The 18,705-nt window shown below is 42.1% G+C and overlaps 1 protein-coding gene across 3 annotated transcripts in view; it reads left to right on the top strand.

Moving 5' to 3' along the window:
- Positions 1-18,452, top strand: part of LOC139420429 (cadherin-18-like) — a 409,544-nt gene extending 391,092 nt beyond the window's left edge. For 2 of the 3 annotated variants that reach the window (XM_071170553.1, XM_071170554.1), the window contains 2 exons: positions 8,274-8,528; positions 17,599-18,406. In XM_071170553.1, the coding sequence (XP_071026654.1) occupies positions 8,274-8,528; positions 17,599-18,134 (791 nt within the window). In that variant the 3' untranslated portion in view covers positions 18,135-18,406. Of the gene's footprint in view, positions 1-8,273; positions 8,529-17,598 lie in introns of all 3 variants that reach the window. The other variant, XM_071170551.1, reaches the window with a different exon arrangement.
- The last annotated feature ends 253 nt before the right edge of the window (positions 18,453-18,705 follow it).

Here is an 18,705-nt window from a genome sequence, read left to right as displayed (position 1 = left end):
AGTATTCACCCCCTTTGGCATTTTTCCTATTTTGTTGCCTTACAAACTGGAATTAAAATAGATTTTTGGGGGGGTTTGTATCATTTGATTTACACAACATGCCTACCACTTTGAAGATGCAAAATATGTTTTATTATGAAACAACAAAAAACTTGAGTGTGCATAACTTTTCACCCCACCAAAGTCAATACTTTGTAGAGCCAACTTTTGCAGCAATTACAGCTGCAGGTCTCTTGGGATACGTCCCCATAAACCTGGCACATCTAGTCGCTAGTAACTGCTACAGCTCCTTCAAGTTGGATGGGTTCCTGCTGGTGTACAGCAATCTTTAAGTACCACATATTCCCAATTGGATGGAGGTCTAGGCTTTGACTAGGTCATTCCAAGACATTTAAATGTTTCCCCTTAAACCACTTGAGTGTTGCTTTAACACTATGCTTAGGGTCATTGTCCTGATGGAAGTTGAACCTCTGTCCCAGTCTCAAATCTCTGGAAGACTGAAAGAGGTTTCCTACAAAAATGTCCCTGTATTTAGCACCTTCCATCATTCCTCCAATTCTGACCAGTTTCCCAGTCCCTGACGATGAAAAACATCCCCACAGCATGATGCTGCCACCACCATGATTCACCGTGGGGATGAAGTTCTCGGGGTGTTGGTAGGTGTTGTTTTTGTGCCAGAGATAGGGTTTCCCTTGATTGTCAAAAAGCTACATTTTAGTCTCATCTGACCAGAGTACCTTCTTCCATATGTTTGGGGAGTCTCCAACATGCCTTTTGGCATACACCAAACGTGTTTGCTTATTTTTTCTTTTAAGCAATGGGTTTTTTATGGCCACTCTTCCGTAAAGCCCAGCTCTGTGGAGTGCACGGCTTAAAGTGGTCCTATGGAGAGATACTCCAATCTCTGATGTAAAGCATTGCAGCTCCTTCAGGGTTATCTTTCGTCTCTTTGTTGCCTCTCTGATTAATGCCCTCCTTCCCTGGTCCGTGAGTTTTGGTGAGCGGCCCTCTCTCGGCAGGTTTGTTGTGGTGCCATATTCTTTCCATTTTTTTTATAATGGATTTAATGGTGCTCTGTGGGCTGTTCAAAGTTTCGGATATTTTTTATATAACCCAACCCTGATCTGTACTTCTCCACAACTTTGTCCCTGACCTTTTTGGAGAGCTCCTTGGTTTTCATGGTGCCTCTTGCTTGGTGGTGCTCCTTGCATAGTGGCGTTGCAGACTCTGGGGCCTTTCAGGACAGGTGTAGATTGCACATAATCTAAGTGGACTTTATTTAATTAATTATGTGATTTCTGAAGGTAATTGGTTGCTCCAGATCTTATTTAGGGGCTTTATGGCAAAGGGGGTGAATACATATGCACGCTCCACTTTTTATGCACGCTCCACTTTTCCGTTTTATTTTTTTTGTGAATTCTTTTAAATAAGTATTTTTTAAATTTCACTTCACCAATTTGGAATATTTTGTGTATGTCCAACATGATGTCCAAATAAAAATCGATTTAAATTACAAGTTGTATGCAACAAAATAGGAAAAACACCAAGGGGGTGAGTACCTTTGCAAGGCACTGTACATGCACCGGTTAGTCGGGCTAATTGAGGTAGTATGTACATGAATGTATAGTTAAAGTGACAATCCATATATGATAAACAGAGAGTAGCAGCAGCGTTAAAGATGGGTTGGGGTGGCGGGACAATGCAAAGATTCCTGGTAGCCATTTGATTACCTGATCACTCTATGAAGAGTTCTACCGATAACCCTGTTATCGTTGAAGGGTTCTTCCTATAACCCTTGATGAACGGTTCCACCGTAATTAGGAGTACTGTCTTGGATTCACTTTCTGTTAGTGTGAGTTCCTTCCTCAAAAACTCATCAATAGTTCCTATTCCCATTTGTCTGCAATACAGACTCCCACTCTCTGTCTCTTCACGTGGCCATTTTACCCTTTGTAAAAGGGTTTAGTCGTACTGAAATGCCACTATTTCATTTTTTAGTATTATTATCTTTAACTGTATTGCTGGAAAAATAGCCTAAAGTAAGCATTTCACTGTTTGTTTACACCTATAGTTTACAAAGCATGTGGCAAAAAAACATTTTATTTTATTTGAATTAAGATTTTTTTTTTTTCAGGTTTCAAAAGGGGTCGGTCTCATGTCACAATGTATTACCAAGGTTATTTTCAGTCTGTACTGTAATCACAGTGTTAGCAGCTAGTCAGAGTGTGAGTCATAGAACCCACCCTGCACGTACTGTTGACTCTGTACTGTATTTGATACACTCTTAAAAATAAAGGTGCAAGTTGGAACCAAATAAGGTTCTTGAGAGCGATGCCATATGGGAACCATTTTAGGGTCTCGGAATAACCATAAATGTGATGGTTCTTTGAAGAACCATAGAAAAATCCCAGACAAGGAATGTTTCAACTCTCCAGAATCAGAATTGAATAGCCCTGCTGTAGGGTTTAGTTGCATATTTTCCAGGGTTATTTGCATGTGAGTTTCCAGTACCAGCCATGCCTGTATTTTCTAGTGACAGAGACATTGTTGTTGCATTCATTCCTTTCCTGTGGTTTTCACTGAGTCAGTTCCTAAGTGAATATCATTCAAATGTATATTTTAAGACAATACATATTTCGTAAGGCCTTCTTTTGATGTCCTAGTTTTATGCTAATATAGTGGCCTCAAACTCAGTACATGCCACAGCAGTCACATTTTGCTTGATCGAAAAGTGATGTTTAACTTCTTATAGAATCTAGCCTGAGTGGGGATATCCAACATTTGGAAATATTCACCTGCAAACTGCATTCATAATTATTTCAGAAAGACTTACATATGAGACTATATTAAAATGTAAACTGGAACAACTATTTTGGTAACGGGTGCAATAAATTCAAGTAACATATTGGAATAGTTTAGAAAAATGTATGTTATTTATATTTGAGTAAAACAATATTAATGAACCAATCAATGTACATGCAAAAACACAGATATTGAAACAAACCATTCAAAAAAATCTACCTGCAATAGAGCACGCTGGGAAATATAACCATGATGTGCATGGCTTTGGTTCAATGCTGGTTGTTAACACCAACACAGGGTATGTTACACCACTGAGTGTTAATTGAACTCTTTATAGTTTTAATTCTACTCTTTAGTCAACACAAGAAAAGTCACACAAAAATACACACTAGATAACACTGACTAATTTGCTGTGTGCTATGAAAGGGACATATAGTGTCTGCAGGCTTCCATTTATTTCAAGAACCTTTCAGAGTTCAGAATAACCGTAGATGCCACGTCAAGAAACCCACAATTAACTCAAAGGTTCTTTATCGGGCAAGAGTTCTCCAAGGAACCTTAATAGCTGAGGAAGAACCCTTTTAAGAATCCTTTTCCCCCCCATGTAGAGTAAGCCCTTGCCTCTTTACAGCAGGCTCTTGCACTACTACAGAGGTTGGGAGTGGATGTCTGTCTGCCAGCGCCTAATACTTCCCATCTGTTGTCGTGAAATTTAAGAAAATTCCTCACACACACCCTCAGACAGACAACCCTTCCTCCCCCCTCCCTCAACACCCCCTCCCTCATCCCTCTCTCCACCCCCAGTCTCCCTGTTACGTTCAAAATGGTCCTCATAGACACAACATTGTGGATTTTGCATCCCAAATGGCACCCTATTCACTTTAGAGTGCATTACTTTTGACCAGGGACCATTGGGCACTATATAAGGAATAGAGTGCCATTTAGGGAAGGAATAGAGTGCTATTCGGGACAAATCCTATGCCCTATCATTGCGTTACTGCTGCTGCAAACACTTTTACACTTTTAGCCATAAAAGCTAGGTTAAAGAAAACACACTGGCTAAGTGATACGTTCTGAACGCTGCTATTGTTAAGGGTGTTATGTCGTCTCTGGTTTCAGCTGACTGCCCGTTTCTGCGTTTTAAAACAGCCCTGAAAGCATTACGGATACTTCAGAGGCCCATTTCTCATGTCTGCTTGCAACCCCATCTTTGCTGAATCTCTAAAGCTATTAGAAAAGCTGAATTCTATTGTGTGCTATTCTCTGTTCTTCTCAGAATGAGTAGTTATTATTTCATTATTTCAAATCAAAAAGCCATGGCGTAATTTATGTTGCAGTGTTTCATTAACAATGTCTATGGGAAAGAGGTATGTAAGACAACAGCTGATGCACACAATGCAATCGTGAGTTGTAGAATCTGGGGCTCGTCTCAAATAATGCTGGTAAAGTAGTGCAGTGTATCCCACATTTTGTTACATTATCTACAATAAAAAAAAGATAAACAGACATTGCCTTTCCCAATGGTGATTTCCAATTACTCAACATTACATCCCTCTATGATCGGAGTTTTCTGTGCCACATCATTGCGGTGACATTTGCTTTTCTTCACTGTTAATTATCTAGAAGGCTATGTTTTCTAAACAACCCACTTATTTGAATAGATCAAGAGATTTGTGAAGACCTTTTGTTATTCCAAGCTAACCAGCTTGGTAGAAAGCAACGCTGTCAAGCCATTGATATTTGGAAATTTTTATTAGTCTATGTATCATTCTTACAACAATTTACCGTTGGTGCTCTATTTCTATCTAACATTTGAGACACGATCATCTGGTTTAGCTTTTGGAGTATTTGTGCCAAAGAGTACTATAAGAATCCAGTATTTACGATAATTCTTAACTCCAAAATGTGCTTGCTTTGCTAACTTGGGTAAGACACTAAGACATTTATATCAAAAAGCCTACATTAAAAAGCATCTATTTGCATGAGGCAGGCATTTGATGAAATGTGTTATAACATGCATTACAAAACATCCAGTGACGTAGCATGGCATAACATATTATCTGAGCCAGCTAGACATTGAAATACTTAGGGCTCTACGCAATCTGTATCTTTGAAGAAAGGTAATTTCCTATTGAGCTGACATCTGCAGCTTTCACCATGAATGCAGTCTCCACTAACGCGGGAATATTGCCTTTAGTCAAAATGACGCCAGTGGGGATGGCTGATGTTTAATGGGCTCTTAACCAACCGTGCTATTTTGATTGTTTTTTCGCATTGTTTGTAATTTATTTTGCACATAATGTTGCTGCTACCGTCTCTTATGATCGAAAAAGAGCTTCTGGACATCAGAACAGCGATTACTCACCTTGAACTGGACGAATCCTTTTTCTTTAATGAGTCGGACGAGAGGGACACCCGATCTCCAGACACCCGAACAGGCCCTCATCCCCGTCATTTGCAGCAGAAAGAGACAGAGGTTTCGCGGAAGGAGATCGGGGTGCCTTGTGAGGATCCGGCGACGAGTGGCTAGTCTGCCTTTGCCAAGCGTACTATTGGCCAATGTACAATCGCTGGATAATAAAGTGGACAAACTACAAGCACGTATAGCCTACCAACGGGACATTACAAACTGTAATACAGCCACGACTGTGTTTGTATTACAGGGACATTTAAAACTGTTCAGCCACGACTGTGTTTCACAAGTCGTGGCTGAACGACGACATGAATAACATACGGCTGGCAGGTTATACACTGTATCGGTAGGATAGAACAGTCGCCTCTGGTAAGACAACCAAGCTGGTCTGACCAGCATGATCTATCTGGTTATGGTGCAGACCAGTATGGTCTAGCTGGTCAAGCTGGTCTGAACAGCATGGTCTAGCTCAGGCCTGGTCAATTATTTTCCATGGAGGGCCACATTAGATTATATTTTTTGCCATCGCGGGCCAGAATGATATTACAGGATTACACATCATGTGTATGACTGTGTTGACAGAAGTATCTACTGTAAATCACATCCAGATATACTACTTAATTTACTGTTTTAACATGCACAGAAATAGACCACAATCATTATTTTCTTTTTTGTAGGTATTTTCATTATTAAACATTCAATGAACTACAAGGAGGGAAAAGTACATTGTGCATTCAGCACCACGGACAGAACTCTTGTTAACGGGTATGCACAAAACACAAGAAAGAGAGAGAGCTCAACATTACATTTAAACTACTCAATCAGTGTGAGGAGTGAAGTCTCTGATGGATATTGACTAGAGCAGTAAAGTCAGTTATAGTTTCTGACATCGCTATGCACAGGATTGCTGAGAGGTGAGAGTCAGTAAGAGATGATCTGTGCCTTGACTTGTTATATTTCATCACTGAAAATGTCTGTTCACATACATATGTTGACCCAAACCGTACAAACAACTTCTGAGCATAACTCCTAATAATTAGAAAGTTTTGTTCATCGAGAGATGCATAGAACCTCGTCAGTGACATTGTTTTGAATAGTTCTCCAATCACTGCATCAGACTGAAGATCGATAAGCTCAAGTTGCAGGTCAGTGGGAGCGTTATCCACATTGAAGGTGAAAAGAGAGGAAACCAACAGCATGTCATTTTCCAACACTTTGAAATCCTCAAAAGGACGAGAAAACTCACCATTCAAAGCACGCAGCAGCGATATATACTTCTCCCGCTGATCATCTGATAGGGAACAGACTAGTAGTGTCGGAAGGTAGGTGAGATTGTTGGCTTCTACTTGATGGGTCAGGAGGAGAAATTTTCCATTGAAGGATTTGACAAGGCTGTACATCTGATGTGAAAAAAGAACCTTCCCTTGTAGTTTGGAATTCACTTCATTCTTGAGGGCCATTGATGTCTACAGTGAAGGCAAAATCAGTCAACCATTCTTTATCTTGCAGTTGAGGGAAATCCACATATGTTCTTTTAATTAGCAAAACTTGGTTCCGTAGGCCGTAATGAATCATGTCGCGGGCCGCATACGGCCCCCGGGCCAGCCTTTACCCAGGCCTGGTCTAGCTGGTTATGCTGGCAGATCGTTATGATTTCACTGGTGACCAGCCTTCGCTGTGTTTTGGTCACTTGTGACCAGTGTAAGCCAAAGCAAAAATAGCATCAAGTGACATTATGTTGACAAAAGGATGTTTAATTCCCATTGGAATCCAACCAGAGTGAATCCCAAAATCTGCATTCAGAATGACTACCAGGGTGAAAAGGATGATTTAATGAGACTACCTAAAGCATCTAAACTGGAACAACCCTTTCAGTAATAGGTGCAATGAATCCACCTAACATATTTGATTACTTTAGATATGTTATTTATCTTTGTGTCACACAATATCAATTAATTGATTAATTAATCAATCAGTGTACATGCAAAACACATATATTGCAATAAACAATTTAAAAAAATATCATATTCTCTTTTGCCAGCTGCCTGAATTTCCTCCTACTCCACTGTATGATACAGATTGTTAAAAGATTAGAACCAATAGACATTCTGTCATTTTTCCCTTCGGGGGAAGCTTTTTGGGTGCCACATAGAACCATTTTATTTGTCCCTGCACACCAGGAGGCTCTCATGTAGTCTATATTATCTTGGATCTGGGCTTCAGAAATGCAAGCTATGATCGTGAATACCAAACATCACTCTCTCTTTCTTTTCTTTATCTTACAGCTCTCACTCTGTCTTTCTCTCTCTCTCTCTCTTCCGCCCCCTCCTGTCTTGCTGATAATGTGATACGGCGAGTCTGAGTTAATAAAGCTTGAAGTACGTGTTGTCATTCCGACTGTCAATCATTGTAATTATTCCATAGATGGAGTAGAGATTAGAGTGTGAGGTGGTGGAGGTCTAGGAACACTAGTTTGGTAGCTACTACTTTACACTACAGTGCCGTCTGTGTGGAGGAAGTGTTTTCACAGTGAAGAGAGAGGAGCCAGTGCCTCTCACAACCTCCACTGGAATATCTCCTTTTATTTCCCTTTTTCCATCTTTCTTTCATTTCTCTTTCCTTCCTGTCTCACCTTTATTAGTAGAGTGGCCTCATGGATGTTCAAGGTGAACTGCTTATTTCGTGGTTTCTTGGAATGACTCGGATATGAACTATAACAGGAACAAAAAGTAAACAACAAGCAGAGTTAACAGACACAGAGAAAGAGACATTTACCAGCTTGAAAGAGACAAGAAGTATGTATGTGTATATCGGTAGACTTGTGGAATAGAATAATTTTCTATTTCAAAGGGAAAGTACATTTGCTCGCTGTCTCCATTAAAAATCCATCTGTGGAAGTGGGTTAGAATGGAGCGCTCTGGACAGAATCCCCGCTAATGGGAAGTGCGGCCTGGGTAGCTAGTCGTCCTGAATGAGTCCTCTCCTCTAATTTGTCCTAATGAGTGTATTTTCTCTCTCTCTCTCTCACCGCTCTCTCTCTGTCTCTCTCTCGTTCCAGACAACACGGCCAGTATTATTGCGCGCCGGAGGCGGTTCAGCCGACTGGTCCAGGAGTTGTATGAGCTGCCCATCGTGGTGTGGGATGGTGGGGAGCCGGCACTGAGCGGCACCAGCACTCTGACCCTGCAGGTGTGCCCATGTCAGTGGAACGGCAGGGTGCAGACGTGCCAGGATGAGAGGGGCCTCCTCTCCTCGGCAGGCCTCAGCACGGGGGCCCTGATCGCCATCCTGCTGTGCATCGTCATCTTGCTGGGTAGGTGTTGTCTGGGTCTGGGTAACATCAAGCCTAAGGGTATGGAGGAGGTTATGGGCCACCTGGCAGGCCCCCCACATTTGGGCGATTATTGGTGGTGATGATGGATGGTATGGGTGCAGGCCTAGATGACATCACGCTTTAGGGCATGTTTTTGGAACACCCCGGGGGCATCTTGTCTGAGGGGCAAGGTGGTGAAGGGTATGGGTGTTAAAAACGCCTGAAGACATGGTGAAGTGTAAGGAGTAGAGCAGCAGGAGGAGGAGTGGAGACCTCACAGAAGGAGGGATGACAGACCAAGGGTAGAGGAGGAGATAGGGAGAGAGATGAATGGAAGGGTAAGGAAGGACACAAGTGGGTTTTAGAAAGAGGGAGGATAGGGACAAGGTCAGGATGATGTAGAAGTGGATAACAGAGAGTTAGTGGGATTGGGCCAGATGGGGAGATGGATGAGTGAAGAAAAATGGACTAAGAGGAGAATAGAAGGAGGTAAAGAAGGGAAACAAGACTTTAGAGAGCGTGGCACAGAAGGGGGATAGAGCTGTGTTAGACCTGTCCAGAGATTTTCTGATGCTTTCTATTTCCATAGAGTCAGGATAAACACACTATTTAGGTTAAATTAATATGTTGTCTAATAATAAATGCTTTATAATCAGAGATCACAGAGTATTCATGTGCCACAGAATTCATGTGAATTTCAGCAAAGGGGAAACGGCACTGTCCCCACTGCCAAATACCAACAAAGTGCCTCTCCAGAGCAAACAGAACAGCGGTAGGACAGTGAAGAGACTGTGTATAATGAACAGAATCCGCCATCACCCACTCACCCCATCTCCCTTGATTGTCTGTGGACATCGGTGCGTGAAGGTGATGAATATTCATATCAGTCTCACCACGGCTTTGTCAGAGACTGAGGCACCCAGCAACTAAATGCCATCATCACTGTTTGAAGCAAACACATGAGTGAGAGACTGCAGAGTGAGAGACTGCAGAGTGAGTGAGTGAGTGAGTGAGTGAGTGAGTGAGTGAGTGAGTGAGTGAGTGAGTGAGTGAGTGAGTGAGCGAGATACTGTCTGTCTGGTGCAGAAATATTGAGATAAGGTGGGGAAGGAATTGTTAGTGTGATACAAAGCTGTTTCATGCCAAGAGAGAGATTGACTGAATGATCTTACTGTAATGAGCCCTCCTCATTATACTAAAAACACCCCCCCCCAAAAAATGCATTTTGCGACACCATAACCTCCACACAATCACATTACACAGTACACAACAGTACAATACACCCTTCAGCACCACATTACAACAGTACATCCAGCCCCTCCTCTCCAGCTATAAAGACAGCCCCCTTGAGCCCCCATGCCTCCGGAAACATCTCCACACTGTTGATCATTTTGTAAATCTTGAAGTCAAACCTAAGACACGCAGAGGCCATGCATTTGAATAATAACACTGGATCTGATGCCCCCGTCAGTCCCACCTGCTGTGCCAACTCTTGGGCAGTTTTCCACCCCCCGGCAGCCGTAGGTCTGCTAGTCTCTTGATGCTTGCTGCCATTATACGTCTGTGCAGGGTGGCTGAATGACCAGACCTCAAAGGGATAAGTGGGTCGTGGAACATGGGCTCCTCCCACACCCATGGCCCAGGCACCATACCCCCCCTCTCGTGTGGGTCTCAGCAGTTGCCAGGCCCTCAGTACTGCAGCACAAAAATCAGAGACCACTGCTATGTCTCTCCGGCCGCATTAGGAAAAGCTGCAGATCTAGCCCCAAACCACCAGCCCTCCTCAATAGAGCACATGCTGGTAGAGTACCTTCTCAACAAAGCACAGTATGGTAGAGTACCTTCTCTGCCGCTTTGAGTCGGATCCCTTCCACCCTGCTCTCCAGGTCCACCAGGCCTTGTCCCCTCTCCAGGTACAGAACCGCCGCCCTCAGCCAGTGATGCCCCGACTAAAAAAAATCCACTACCTTGCGCTGCAGCTCCGCAAGCAGACCATTGGGGGCATTGAGAACGGCCAATTTATGCCATAGGGAGGATGCTGCCAAGTTGTTGATGATCAGCACCCTTCCTCTGTATGACACTTGGACAGGAGCCACCTCCACTTCGTCAACCTTGACAGCACTGCTTGTGCCACTCCTTCCCAGTTCTTCCTAACCCACCCCCCTGAGCCCAGACACCCCAAGCATCTTGAGACCCTCACAGCACACTGCAACCCCCTTCGAAACTGCAGAGGTGCCCTGTCCCTCCATGCCCCACATAACAGAGCCTCACTCTTGCCTCGTACACCCTCAAACTATTTCTTGCTCATTCTTAACCAACACTGAGACATCATCAGTATATGCTGACACTGCTATAACTGTCGCCAACCCTATGCCTGCCTCACACACTCCCGGTAGTCTCCTGAGTGACAGGCCCAGAAAGGACAGAATAACAAGAGTGTATAGCGGCCCCGACAGAGGGCATCCCTGGCGAATGCCCTGCCCTACCCAGACTGGCCTACCTAGCCCTCCCCCGACCTTGACCATACATGAAGCCCCAGCATACAACACTTTAACCCAGGCCACACAATTCTCACCACAACCAAACAAGACAACACATTGAATACATATCCATGGTCCACCCAATCTACGGCTTCCTCCTGGTCCAAGGAAACCATTTAAAAATGTAAATTTGAAAGCCTTGACAGGCATGCCCCTGATTATGAACAGATTATCAGTGATTGAGCATCCTGGTGAAAAACAAATGTCTTGTGCCAATGACTGTTGAGAAGAACGTTTCAACATTGGAGTACAGGGCTTGGCGTGTCTCTCGAGGGGGCTAAAAAGAGATTTCAGCTTGGAAAAGTTGAATATTTTCAGGAATTGGGTAATTGGGGGGCAGGATGGGAAGGGAAGAGAGAGGAGGTTCAAAAGACTGAGGGATGCAGAGGATGGGTTTGAATCTGTTGAAGCTAGCAATAACAAGGGAGAGAGTTTGTCGAGGAAGATTGGTGTTAAATCCAAACATAGCGAGCCGGACACCAGTTTGAGTTCTGGAGCTTCTGGAGGTGAAATGGAAGGGGTAGGTGTTGTGAGGCCCTCGGAGCCAAAGCCTTGCATTGATGGACATGGTTATGATAAAGATAGGTTTGGTCCAGTGGGAGTGAGATTTTTGAAGTTGGTTGGAAAAGATGGTGGGTACTGGTGAAGGTACCCCCCCCACACACACACACACACACACACACTACTAAATTCTTTATGAAGGCAGCCATGTTTGTTTCTGTTTGACAAGCAGAAATGGACAAATCCCAGAATACCATTCGCTTTAATTAAGACGCAAATAAACTAAGTCAAAGATGGCTGCACCCATTGCCCGAATAAGAACAACTTAGTTTGTTCACTTATTTATGCATTTATTACAAATCTTCGATGTGCTTGTTAAAATGTCCGATGTGATTGTATACAAGAACTGAAGCACATGACTTGAAAAGTAATTTGACTGTTTTTAACAAATTACAAAGCAAATAGTGTTATCACCTCAAAGATGATCAATACAAGCCTACTGCCTAGCCTAGCCGTAGGGAGAAAGCTAAAACAGCTTGCCAGATTATAATTTTTTTCGGGGGGTTTCTAGTCAGTAATACTTGAAGTTTATACAAATGTAAACACGTTCTGGAAAGAGATTGATAACTGGTCCATCCACGTAACATTCAGCCCGTAGATGACGCCAATGTAAAAACCTAGATAATCCTGTCTAGCTCCTAAATTTAAGAAATTATATCTACAACCTCGCCTCACTCGTGCCACGGTCTCTGCACATGTAGCTGAACACACGCACACACCATTCAATCTGATCATCCACACAAACTACCTCACTTTGTTGCTCACATGACTTTGTCTACTATCCTGTTCTCACTCTCCTCCGACCGACCGGGCTTAAACCTATCCAAGTCATAACAACTCACTGCGTTTGACGATTGCGAAATATCTTTCTTGCTTGGCAATGTGGCAGGCATCTGTAGGCGACATGTACAGTTGTAATAATACATTGATATGATGATAAAACGTTGTCACAGCTGTAGCCTAATTTTTCCAGGTGAAAATACATTAAATTAATTCAAAAAAATGAACAAAAACTATTTAGGATGCCAGCCTTTCCCTTAGCGATGATCAGCATATGTAATACAGTGCATTCGGAAAGTATTCAAACTCCCTTGACCTTTTACACATTTTGTTACGTTACAGCCTTATTCTAAAATTGATTAAATAAAAACATTCCCTCATCAATCTACGCACAACACCCCATAATGACAAAACAGAAAAAGGTTTTTAGAAATTCTTGCAAAAAAAACAACAAACAGAATTACCTTATTTACATAGGTATTCAGACCCTTTAATATGAGACTCGAAATTGAGATGTTCCTACAACTTGATTGTAGTCCAGCTGTGGTAAATTCCATTGATTGGACATTATTTGGAAAGGTTTTAACCTGTCTATATAAGGTCCCACAGTTGACAGTGCATGTCAGAGCAAAAAAAAGCAATCAGGTCAAAGCCATCAGAGCTCAGAGACAGGATTGTGTTGAGGCACAGATCTGGGGAAGTGTACCAAAACATTTCCGCAGCATTGAAGGTCCCTAAGAACACAGTGGCCTCCATCATTCTTAAATGGGAGAAGATTGGAACCACCAAGACTCTTCCTAGAGCTGGACACCCAGCCAAACTGAGCAATCGGGGGAGAAGGGCCTTGGTCAAGGAGGTGACCAAGAACACGAAAGTTACTCTGACAGAGCTCCAGAGTTCCTCTGTGGAGATGGGAGAACCATCCAGAAGGGCAACCATCTGCAATCAGCACTTTATGGTAGTGACCAGACGGAAGCCACTCCTCAGTAAAAGGCACAGCCTGCTTGGAGTTTGCCAAAAGGCACCTAAAGACTCTCAGACCATGAGAAACAAGATTCTCTGGTCTGATGAAACCAGGATTGAACTACTTGGCATGAATACCAAGCGCCATATCTGGAGGAAACCTGACACCATCATTACGGCGACGCATGGTGGTGGCGGCATATGTATATATTTTTTACTTTCTTTGCTTTCCGGCCCACAGGATGGGTTGTTAATGTTTGTCTCTGTGTAATGATTATGGTGGTTAATGCTTTGTATTTGTGTACCTTTAAAAAAAAGTGGGAGCCCACGGCTGGATGAGCGCTAACTATTAATTTACATGAATTTTACCCCACCAAAATATATATAGATTTGGTGACAAAATCATGTCATTAGTGCGCAGCAATACTTTCTCGACTCATTTCTTTCATGATTTATTTGAGAAATACTGCATCAATCGCCTTAGCTAGATGTAAAATTGCCCGACTAAGACCTCCTTAGCAAAAATGTATAAATGATTTACAGATTTATTGATTTATCTTAGATTGATTCTGACTATTTTAAGGAAATTACTATTTGGAGGAAAGGGCTATGTTGTTGCCATGGTAACTGAAGAGGGACTAACAACAGTACCTGCCGGGGTACGATATACAAACATAACACACCCACATCAAACCACAGCCCCCAGACAACTCTTGTTTGGGTAAAGTCTTGGCCGCTAGCATATCTTAGTGAGCAAAATTCAAAACAAGGCCAAATGAGTAAGTGCAGTCGACCTTTAATCAATGTACACGCAAAAACAGATATTGAATCAAACCATTCCAAAAATCTGCCTGCAATGAGCATGCTGGGAAATATGATAATGATTGGAGTAAAATTCTGTTTATTTATGTCAAGAACAAAAAATGTATTTTCCAACCCATATGATCTAGTACATAAAACATTTACAAATCTGATGGTATAATATTAAAAAAACATTGTGAATGAATGTGCCTTTTCATACTTCGTAATATGTCCATATATATCATTAAAATCTGTTTTAAGAACATGTACTCAAAATATTTTACCTTCTTTACCAAACATACTGATAGTCAAACAGACAAGGGAGAAGGGCTATGTAAAGGCCTTGGTTTTGTTGTTCTGAGCATATGCAATGTGTCTGACGTAAAACAAGAGTTTGCCTTCCAGACAAAATGACTTATTTTATTATTTTAGGCTTAAGGAAGTGTGTAGGTCGCATACTTTATCTTAGAGCTATGAAAGTTAGGTATTTAGATCTGCCTGCTCAAGACAAGTTCAGCGATTGTTTTGCCATGTCTGTGCCGTGAAGCAGTGGATACATGTTTTTCTGCCGCTTTGACGTAACATTGGAGTGAAGTGATATAAATTGATATAATGATGTAGCCGACCACCAGCAGGAGGCAATACACGTTTATTCGACAGAGGACATTGACATGGTCCTAGGAAGCTCTAGATGGCTGTCTTCTGATTTATAAAACGGTGAGAAATAAACAAAATGTGTAATGTAAACATCTACATATATTTTTGTAAGTAATTCTATTGCCCAATTTCGGGGGCTGTCAACTTTAGAGGTTAGGGAAAACCATTTAAGAACCCGATTTTTAACAAGGTCGTGACCCTTAGGAAAAAATGAAATGTTCTGCCTCGACCTAGCTCAAAATCTAGGCATCGGATAATAACAAGACTACAGCCTTCGTAAAGGGACCATTGAATTTGCCATGTTTCAGAAGTTAGAAGTTTGAAAGTGTAACAGTTTTAAATTCATAATTTATTGCTCTCATGTGCCCAATCAAAACCAACTATGTGCAACTTTTTTTATAGCATTTCTGACCATGCTAATATCTTTTTCATCTGAATCTCAAGAGTTCTAAAACCGGGTACAGCAACTCGGTTGCTCAACAACTCAGCATCACAAGCCTTCTCACACTCTTATCCCTCGATGTGTCACTGTTGTCGCTTTGGTGTGATAGTGATGGCATTGGGCTACCATAGGTTGTGTAAGCTGTGTGGTTGTTTTACAACAACAAAAAGTAAAATAGGTGGTAAAACAACAACAACATCATTGCTTGCTTGTGTGACCTGTGTGTAGTCAAAATAAAATGCAATGCTTGCTAACACGTTTAGTTGCGTCAGTGGTTCCCAACCAGGGGTTCCCAACTTGGCCTAACCACAAGGGGGTACTTGAGAAGACTCATGAGACCATAGACTTACTGGTAAAATGCACATGAGGGGGTACTTCAGGGGTACTCCGGGCAGTCTTAAATTCAGTTAGTGTTACACTAACCGAAAAAGGGTGGGAACCACTGAGCTACATGATAAAATTAGTCTGTTTTCAACAAATCAACTGTTTTAGATGGTTGTCTTTTAACCAAGCAAGATAAACAAACGTTCAATCAGCACTGAGTGAATGAACAAAAACGTTTTGGAACAAATGCTTCCTATCATCACCAGACTGTCCATTTAAATAGACTGTCAAGTTAACATGTTTACGACTGGGTTTGTAGCGTAATGGTTAGCGTTACCACCTAGGGCTCTACATTTTCTCATTTATAGTTTGACAGACACACACACACACACACACACACACACACACACACACACACACACACACACACACACACACACACACACACGTATTTACATTTATTAGGTGGCTCTTAAAGAGCCTTTGGGTTCGTGGAGTGGCAGGCAAGTGACTGAGTGTGGTGGTGTGTACTACTGTCTGCATCTTGCTAGAACGGAGGAGAGACCTGGGCCAGTATCCACAAAGCATCTTAGAAAGGGTCTTAGGAATCCTGTTAACCTGATTTAAGGCAAAATAAATCCCAGTTTAGAGTAGGTTTTAGGATGATGTTAAGACACTGCCCAGACAAACTCTGAGCCAGGAGTAAAATCAATTCATAAAGGTTTCTCAGCTGGTAATCATGACAGTTTGAGGTACCGCCCAGGGCCCATATCCACTAAGCATCTCAGAGTAGAAAATTGTTTGTAAGTGCTGAGAATAGAGCCATTTTATTCCTACTCTTTTGGGTAAAAATAAAAACAATTTATGAAGAATCTTTAGTCGTTAGAGTCCAACCTAGTCAACAGATATTTAAGAGACCTCATGAGCTGTCCAAACCAGTTAAGAGTTACCATCAAGCATCTTAATAATATAATAATGCAGCAAGTCAATGGTTCCGGTGCCACATACAGTTGTTTTCAGTTGTTAAAGTAATGTTTTAATATTTCTGTTTTGATATGATCAATACATAAATACTCTAGACCTACATACAACAGTATCTCTTGCGGTTTTGACAATGATTTCACAATACTAATTTCCTATTACATTAAAATATGTAACGTGCAAAAATAAAGAATTGGCCCTTAACAAAAGTAGTGAACTATATAGAGAATAGGGGGCCATTTGGGACTCAGCCTATAATGAGAAGATTCTCATCAGCATCCTAGCAGCTTGCATTCAGAGCATCCTCACAGCTCATACTGATGACTGCTAATGTGAAATACTGATTTACAGCTCTGCTCGCTTCTGTGTATAATCAGGAATTAATATGAATTATAGTAAAAAGAAGGAATGTTTCAGGGCCTATATTCCAAATGGTACTCTTACCTTTATAGGGAGTAGATTGCCATTTGGGACAAAGACAGAGCTTTCATTTTGTTAGCTGTTTACGACCCAAAACATGCACATTTTGTATGACTTAATACATTACATGCAAACACCACATGCAGAGCATGGAATTAGCATGCGACCAGGCTTGGATATTGTGCTGAAACGCAACTGCTACAATAATGATGGGGTGTTGTTAAACCAACCGTTTTGTTGATGTTTCCATTACAGTCATTATTGTTGTTGTTGACATGGCTTCTCTACATGTCTCATTTTCAAATTGTATCGATCATCGTTCTGTTCATCACTCTCTGGAGTGGCATTGTAAAACCACCATTTTGTTGATGTTGTTTCCATTATTGTTGTTTCTGTTGACATGGTGTCTCTGCTTGTCACGCTCTTCTGAAGCGATCGTGGCTCTGTTCATCACCATTTTGTTGTTGTTATTATTGACATGATATCTCTGTTAATTTCTCTCTTCTTACAACGATTGTGATTCTGTTCACTGTTTTTTGATGGCATTGTTGATATTATTGTTGTTGATGTTGACACAGCATCTGTCCTTGTCTTCCTCCAGTGATCGTGGTTCTGTTCATCACCCTGCGGCGGAGCAAGAAGGAGCCCCTCATCATCTCAGAGGAGGACGTGCGTGAGAACGTGGTAACCTACGACGACGAAGGCGGCGGTGAAGAGGACACTGAGGCTTTCGACATTATTGCCCTGCGGAACCCCGCCGCCGCTGAAGAGCTCAAGTTCCGACGGGACGTCCGGCCGGAGTCGGCCCGACAATGTGGCAGGCCGGCGCGGGGCTGCCACAGTCCCCCAGAGCTGGACCAGGTGAATGTGCAGAAGTTTATTAAACAGAGACTGGTGGAGGCAGACATGGACACTGGTGGGCCTCCCTATGACTCCCTCCAGACCTATGCATACGAGGGTCAAGGGTCGCCCACAGGCTCCATCAGCTCTCTGGACTCCCCAGGAACACACTCAGAACAGGATTATAACTACCTGGATGACTGGGGGCCCGAATTTCAGAAACTAGCAGAACTCTACGGGGAGGATATGGATGTGGCAGAGTTGGATGTAGCGATTGCAGTGACAGTGGCGACCTAGACTCTCAACGTCTGTCACAACGTCTGTTAAACTAATCCTCTCTCTCTCTCAATCCTCCTCCTCAAATCATTTTAAAACAATGAAACAGAAATGCTTTTGAACTCATTCCAGCTGATCTACTTTTACTGTTGAATAACTGACTGCCCCTTTTTTCAGTTTTCCTTTTGGATCATGGGTCTAATATGCAGAAGAATTTAATCAGATTTCGTGGATGGAAAAATATTAAGGATTAACGGAAAAAGGAAAATATTTTCCCTGGTGTATATTTTTTATTGCTCAATAAAGTCCTGAATTCCATATGAGTGGATATATGTGAAACGGAGTGTCAACTTTTTTTCTGAAGATCCACTGAGTAAGGGTTATCTTACACTCTTAAATTTAAAGTTGCAAGTTGGAACCAAATAAGGTTATTAAGAGCGGTGCCATAAGGGAACTATTTTATGGATAGTATCATACAAGTATCATACAAAAATCAAAAAACAGAAATGTTTCCAGAACCAGAATTGAATAGCCCTGCTGTAAGGTTTTAAGCCTTTTTTGCATATTTCCCAGGGTGCCTTTCGAGTGCATT

This window comes from Oncorhynchus clarkii, chromosome 11, assembly GCF_045791955.1.
Source record: "Oncorhynchus clarkii lewisi isolate Uvic-CL-2024 chromosome 11, UVic_Ocla_1.0, whole genome shotgun sequence".
Taxonomy (NCBI): domain Eukaryota; kingdom Metazoa; phylum Chordata; class Actinopteri; order Salmoniformes; family Salmonidae; genus Oncorhynchus; species Oncorhynchus clarkii.
Note: the sequence above shows the minus strand (reverse complement) of the source record. Positions and strands in the feature narration are given on the sequence as shown.